Genomic DNA, 7,592 nt, shown 5'->3' with positions numbered 1-7,592 from the left:
GGGGGGGGGGTCTCTGTAGGGCTGCTCTAAATATACAAGGGTCTTATATAATAATCTGAAAAATTTATTGTTTCTTGGACACTTTTAGGTTCTATTTTTACTTCTACTGTTTTCTAATGTGGTAAAATACAAAACTTACCACTTTAATCATGCCCAGACCAGTGACAACCTTCCATTCACACTACTGGGCAACCATCACCACCATCTGCCTCCAGAACTATTTCCTTTTGAAAAGGTGAAACTGCTTTCCTGCTCTTAATGAGGGCCTTCGTAGCCCAAATATTACTCATTCCTCTGATAAGAGTGAGCCTATGGACAGGGGTGAGATGAGGAACACCCTGGGAAGAGAGATGGAGAGTGAGCAGAGAGTTAGCCACAGCCATATTGGAACTCAGGGAGTGAAGTGTGTGCTCGGTTGCGGGACTGTGTGATCGGGAGCGGGACCTGGAAGCAAGCCAGTCCGCGAACTCTGCAGGGCGAGTCAGCATGCATGGATGCAAGATGAGGCACTTAAACCGAGGGCTCAGCATGAAAGCTGATGGGACACTACAGGTGGGCTTGAATGGCATGTGGGTTATGGGAAGCCATTTCGTGCAAGTCACCCCCTGCCCCAAATGTCATATAAATTCTGAAAAACCCAAGATAGAAATGTTATACCAGTTTTGTCAATCCGTGTCAGGACCCCGAGACCCCGGTGACTGAGGGCCAGTCTCCCAGAGGGTGGGAAGGGAAAATTTAGTGAAACAACCTTCTACTTCTGAACTTCAATCTCTGGTTGCCTTCACCATTTCTTCTTTTTGTGTGTATGTATATCCTTGTGTAGTGTACATGTGTATATGTGGGTGCGCATGCACATCTATGCATGTGCCTGTGGATGTTAGAGATCAACAGTGGGCATCTTCCTCTATCACTCTCCACCTTAATATTGATTATTTATTTATTTACTTATTTATATTTATTTGTTTATTTAATTTGTTGGGGAACACAGCGATGTGTGGGGGTAGAAGATAACTTGGAGGAATTTGTTTTCTCCTTCCACCCTTGGGAGTTCACGAATTAAACTAAGGGCATTAGCCTTGGTAGCAAGCACCTTTACCCATCAAGCCATTTCACTAGCCTTCCCCACCTTCTTTTGAGACAGAGTCTCTCTGTGAATCTGGAGCTCTCCAATTGGTCAGGACTAACTGACTAGTCATTGCCAGGCATCCTCCTGTTTGGCTCTCCAGCACTGGGATTACAGGTGTGCACTGCCCAGTTTTTGTTCAGGAGGGTGCTAGGGATCTGAACTCAGGTTCTCATGCTTGTACAAGCACTTTACCAACTAAGCCATCTCCCCAGTCCCTGCCCTCAAGGGTTTGTACCTAACTGGCTTTAGCAGCAGCTTATGTCACACTGGAGTGGCTTTTCTGTGGTCATACCACAAGGGTTTAATGAGAATCGTGTGGACTCTGGACATGGAGAGGGCCAAATGTATATAAAAAATTTCTGTGAATTCCACAACTGTAATAGAAATTCATTTTACCAAAAACAAACCCACCAACTTACCAGAATTCCAGTGAGCTCTGCTTCCTTTCACATATATGGAGATCCCTATTTTGGAATCAAATGGAACCCACAGAAATACTCTTCAGCCTGAACTGGAATCTAGGGATGTTTATGCCACACCCTGCAGCATCCTTCAGAGGCCCAGACTGGACTTGGTCTCCAGGGGCAGCCACAGTCCACAAACAACCATGAACATGCTATCTGACCACGTCTCACAGCAACTCTAAAGGAAAGGTCCCATGACTGGCAAGAAGCCGCACACCCCGACTCTTCCTATGGCACAGGAGGTGGCTTCTTCTTCCCACAGAAGGGAGAGCTGGCACTGTGCACCAGGCAGTGGGGCTTTGCCAAACAGCTTCAACTTGAGCTCCGGGTACCTGTCCCCATACTGCCCATAGGAAGCCACATAATGTGGCCCAGAATGGGAAAGTGAACTCAGTGTTGCTTAAGCTCTTGATATTTGGGCTTTGAGGATTACTGAGTAGGGGCATTTCAGAAGCTAAGGAGCCCCAGAGCCACATGAACAGGTGTCTGTCCTGGGACTTGCATGAACACAGAGTGTAAGGACTCCTGCAATCTCTTCATTTATCTGCTCAGCATCCTCCCCAAACCCTTCTTTTGCTAAGTGGACTAACTTTGGGGGAGCACTGCATCTCCCCAATACCAGCCCAGGTATTGGCCCCCTATCACAGGACCTTTGCCTCCCCAACTACTATGATTCATAGGAGGATGGCCATGTGACTTAGGCTGACCCAGAGGTTGGCCATCCCTTGCCTATGGCTTGTACCTCGGGCTGCTGGCCTGGGTGGAAGTGCCACTGAAGTCAGGCAGACCGAGGCCAACATCCACCATGCAGCTGGGCAAAAGGAGGCGCTGCTCCCTTAGAACACTCACAACTTCAGTTCCAATGCCATCTGTTCCAGGTGTATCTGTATGTAATTTTTAGATTATTCGCTAATAGTTCTTTGTTATGAAAGTAAATCATGTTTACTGTGGACAATGTGAGTCAAGTAAAACCAATTACATTCCTATGAGCACAGACAAAAATTTAGCATTATCAGTGTAATAGCGTTCCTCACAGTCTTTTCTCTATGCCTATTTTAAAGCTCCCCTGTGATTTTATTCAATATTGGTTTTGTCACCTCTGGTTGCTGTCACATACAGGTCCCAGACAGATCAACTCTGGAATTTCTTGTTGATAACCTGGGCTTGTGCAGCTTGCATTTAAAGAAGTACAAGGAGACAGGTCTCTTATACTGGGGACTTTCTCTTGTTCCTGGCACCATCCTCTACATTTGGCATAAAATAGAAAGCTTACTTCTAACTCCATTGCTAGGACTAGAAGATGCCATGTTGGTTCACCCAAGGAAAACAGAAAGGCCAAGTGAGATGGCTTAGCAGGTAAAAGTGCTTGCCACAAAGCCTGATGACCTGAGTTTGATCCCCAGAATCTGCACGTTAGGAGAGAACCGACTCCTGCAAGTTGTCCTCTGACCTCCACATGTGCTCTGTGGCATGTGTCTTCCTCTGCCCAACAATAAATATATAAATTGAAAAAAAAAAAAAAAAAAAGCTGGGCATGGTGGTGCATGCCTTTAATCTCAGCACTCAGGAGGCAGAGTCGGGAAGACTACTGTGATACTGAGGCCAGCCTGGGATCGTCTACACAGCAAGTTCCAGGCCAACTGGGGCCTATCTCAAATCTCCCACCCCATAGTAGACCCTGTCTCAAACCTCCCACCCTGAAACCCCAAAACAAAACCAAACCTAGAGGCCACTCTTGAGAACAAACACGAAAATCACCTAGGCCCCTTTTAGTCCCTCTGCTACCTCTAGTTTAGAAACAAACAAGGACCTAAGCAAGCTGGGTTGCTTTCCAAACCCTGGATGTTCTGAATTTCAAATCGGTTAGTGCTACTGTGTAAAATGCTGGGAATGAAAATCCAACAGAGAACAGACGTCCTTTTGAATTAAGGACCAACAAATCCAATGCAATAAGCAAGTTTATTTATATATAAAAAAATGGAAAGAAAAAGGAAAAAAACTTAATTCTTTTATGACATCTTATAGATTAAGTAAAAATACCAGTATTAATATATATGTATATACATAGTGCATATATATATGTACAGATGATAAAACGTTAACATTACATGCTCTCAGGACAGAAGAATTAGGACACATTCCCTCATATCAATTTAAAATTCTATCACAATTTCAAATCACTGCAAGGAAACTTGCTTCCTCTATTTTCTTGTTTCTGGACTTCAAGCACAAGAAGTGACCAAACCAGAATCTAACTGTCGAAACCATCTGCTATGCACCACCACCAACGGACTGCCCCGGGTTAAAAGTCGGGGTCTTCTGAATTCTTACACAGGTCTCCCGACCCTACACTGTGTCACCTTCTACCTGAGATGAGAGGGAGTGAGGAAGCAGGACAGTCTGGATTTTGTACAAATGCTCACACAGATGCTTTAACAAAAGCAACATAAAACGTCTTTTTACAGCAACACTGGCCATGAAACACCCTGGGGGAGTCCTCTCCTTTCTCCCCTTTCCTTGCCACATAAAACACAGAATGTGCCCCTCCCCACCAAAAAAAAAAAGAAAGAAAAAGAAAAAGAAAAACTCAGGGTGAAGCACCTCTGGCGATGATCAGCATACAGCAAGGGACAGAGAGGTAGCGTTTCCTTGGTGACAGCTCCGGGCTGACTCAGATGCTTTCAACACACCCTCTTCTGCAAAAGGCACTCACATACTGTCTGTTTATAAATCATACAGTGAGGTCCAAGCATGGGAGTTTCTCCTACAAATATAAAAGAGATAAGCTGAGGAGCTGGTACAGCAAAGGAAAGGGTAAGAAGTACACACTGTGCTGGGGGTAAATGTGTGTTTCTTTCCCCCGCCCATTTTTTTTTTTTAAAGACAATCAACTAAGGAGTTAAAATAAATTCATTGAAAAGTTCAGAATTCCAATAAAACCATCAGATAGAAGCAAGGTACTGAAGAGGAGATAGAGTCCAAAACACTGAGAGGAAGGGGAGGGCCGAAGTAAAGGGTACGGTCTGCTCTTCACTAGGGGATGAGAGGGAGATGGAGGCAGGGAAGCAGGGGAACAGGAGGGAGGGGGTGTCTTCAGGATATGAGTGTGGAGGGAAAGCCTGGGGAACTGCAGTGAAAAGGACAGGCTGCACCCCCCTCCCCTTGCATCTCAGTCCACAGAGACCCTGCCCGAGCCAAGGCCGCCCTCACCGGGACACCACCGAGCTAATGGAATTGTAAGACGTGCCACTGTTGCAGCTTGAGGCATAGGCCTCCTGGCCGTTGCCTTCGAGGTTGATCTTGAATACAGAGGAGGCCTTCAGTAAAAAGTCAGCAGCATCCCGGCGCCCGAGCTCCCGCAGTTTAGATATGAGGATGCCCACTGTGCTCTCGGGGTAGGAGGTCCATTCCTGTAGCAAGGCATGCACCGGGCTGGGAAGAAAATCCCTGGGAGCCCTGGTGTTGGTATTGTACTTGGCCACCAGATCTGGGAGGCCTAAGTTCATGGCAAGAAGGCACCAGTCCTTCCCCATGGGGTCAGGTGGGTCAAGCAGGCGACTGAGTTTCCTCCGAGTCAGGAGGTTCAGGTCTGATGCATGGATGTCCATGCCGAGACTGGCCTGCGAGTAGACATCATGACACCCGAAGCAGATGATACTGCTGAAGCTCTCCTTGTACCCTCCCATGGTGTTGGTCAGGGCACTCTCCTTCAGGGTCTGTGCCCGGAAGAAGTCCCGTGGCTGGTAGACCATGAGTGGCTCGTGGTGCTCCCGCAGCTGCTGGGGGCTCAGGTAGTGCTTCACCGTTAGCAGCCCCGGCAAGGTACTGGCCATGACATTCTCAATGGTGCTGCACACCGAGTCCAGCAGCAGGTAGCATTTGATCTTCTCTGTCTCCAGTCCACGCACCTGCACCTCTATACCCTGGCCGTGGTTGACCAGCAGCACCAGCAGCTCAGCCCCACGGTTGGTGATCCTGCAGCCACTCACCCACAGGCGGATGTCTGCATCGCCCTCGGCACTCTGCTGGTGGATCCACCTGCACAGGTTCACCTGAACTTTGTGAAAGATGCCACATGGGAAGGGGGTTATATGCTCAACAGGGACGATGCGCACACCACCATACACCATCACCTCATCCTCTTCATCAGCCCAGGAACGCTGCAGGCTATCTGTCTTGATAAGAGCAGGAACGTCTACCATGGTCCCACTGCTCATGTCTCGGGCACAGATGTCCATGGCGTCCAGGATCTGCAACAGTTCCTCCACATCACTGTCGGGGACCAGGCGCTGGATGTCCTCCATGGTGTAGCGGCCACGGTAATGATGCAAGGCCCGGGGCGTCTCCACAGACAGCAGCTTCCCCAGGACGCTGGTGCAAAGCCATCGAGGGTCCAGGAGCAGGACATCCTGCACAGTTTCACTCTGCATGATGTTGATCTGCCAGAGAGGGCAACTCAAGGTCAACAACAGGAAAAGAACCCAAGCCAGGGGCACTTACCACTCAGAGCACAGAAGGACCTCAGCTCAGTGGGCAAACTTGAGTAGACACTCTGAGAAATAACACAGGGCTTTTCCATGGTCCATCTAAAACCAAACATTCATCCCCACCCCCAACCTGGTTTGAGACTATCAGAAGAGAGTTTCTGAGAAGCAGTTACTCAGGAGGTCAAAAATCTCATGTATAGGAAGACAAAAACGAACGTAAAACCAAACCAAAGCAATAAGCAAACAAAAAATAACGGAAGAAGATGAGACGAGGTGGCTGAGATGGCAGGAAACAGCAGAGTGGTTTCTGACTGAATCTGGATCTCAAAATAAATCCAAAATGAATAAAAGTAGCTATTAAAGGAGGTTATAGAGCTGTCCTCTGACCTCCATATGCATGTCATGGCACACACAGATAAATACTAAAATTACAAAACACAGGCATTAATTTGAATGAGTGTGGATTAAGCAAGTGTTTCTTTGCTAGCACATCAAATCCCAAACAATATATGAAAAAAATGTATCCTGGATTTAATCCAAATTTTGCCATGTTTACTTCAAATGATCACATTAAGAAAGCAAGAACAGAGGCTGGAGAGATGGCTCAGTGGTTAAGAGCACTGGCTGCTCTTGCAGAGTACCCGGGTGCAGTTCCCAGCACCTACATGGTGGCTAACAATCCTCTGTAACTGAAGTTCCAGGGGACTGAGACCCTCTTCTGGCCTCTGTGGGCACTGCATGACACAGGTGCACTTACATACACGCAGGCAAAGCACTTGTACACATAAAATAAAAACAAAGAAATCAAAAAAAAATTTTTTGATCTGTTTGAGACAGGGTCTCCCCGTAGTCCCAAAGGAGAACTCACTTTGTAGACCAGGCTGGTCTTGAACTCAAAGAGATCCACCTGCTTCAAGTGCTGGGATTAAAGGCATGTGCCACCACACCCAGCACGTTCACAATCTAAAACAAAGAGGGCTACAGGGAGACCCCTGTCTCAAAAAGACAACACAAACAAAAAATAACAAGTGGAAAAAAAAAAAAAGTTACTAGATTGTGAATATGATGTGACTAACTGCTCTAGTTCCTCCTTTGACTTCCCGGAAATGATGAACTATAATTTAGAATTATAAGCCCAGTAAACCTTTTCTTTCTTTCTTTTTTTAAAAAAGGAAGTCATCAGTGTAAATGGTGACCCTTTAATGAAGACCATAAACTCGGTCACAATTTATGCATCAGTGTTGTGTTTCTGGAGTGCGATCATTTATTTCACTGGGTTATGGGAGAAAACATCCTTTTCATTGTAGACAGAGGTTCAGTGACTTAGGGGTGATATATGATGATGTCTGTAAAATAAACAAGAAATAAACGAATAGGAAGGAAGCAAAGGCAGCAAAATGTAAATAATGGATCAGCTGAGGTGTAGAGGACGTAAGGGCTCCTGGTAGTGTTCACTTGTTTGTTTGAGATAAGGTCTCACTATGTGGCCCAGGCTGGCCTTCAATTCTTCGTCTT

The 7,592-nt window shown here is 46.5% G+C and overlaps 1 protein-coding gene across 4 annotated transcripts in view; it reads right to left on the bottom strand.

The window, feature by feature from the left end:
• Positions 1 to 3,532: 3,532 nt before the first annotated feature.
• Positions 3,533 to 7,592, bottom strand: part of Dapk1 (death associated protein kinase 1) — a 207,803-nt gene continuing 203,743 nt past the window's right edge. For all 4 annotated transcript variants that reach the window (XM_008833093.2, XM_008833095.3, XM_008833094.2 and 1 more), the window contains exons 26-27: positions 4,801 to 6,029; positions 3,533 to 4,354 (exon numbers count right to left, since the gene is read on the bottom strand). In XM_008833093.2, the coding sequence (XP_008831315.1) occupies positions 4,315 to 4,354; positions 4,801 to 6,029 (1,269 nt within the window). In that variant the 3' untranslated portion in view covers positions 3,533 to 4,314. The remainder of the gene's footprint in view (positions 4,355 to 4,800; positions 6,030 to 7,592) is intronic.

This window comes from Nannospalax galili, unplaced genomic scaffold (genome assembly GCF_000622305.1).
Source record: "Nannospalax galili isolate Female #2095 unplaced genomic scaffold, S.galili_v1.0 scaffold1096, whole genome shotgun sequence".
Classification (NCBI taxonomy): domain Eukaryota; kingdom Metazoa; phylum Chordata; class Mammalia; order Rodentia; family Spalacidae; genus Nannospalax; species Nannospalax galili.
Note: the sequence above shows the minus strand (reverse complement) of the source record. Positions and strands in the feature narration are given on the sequence as shown.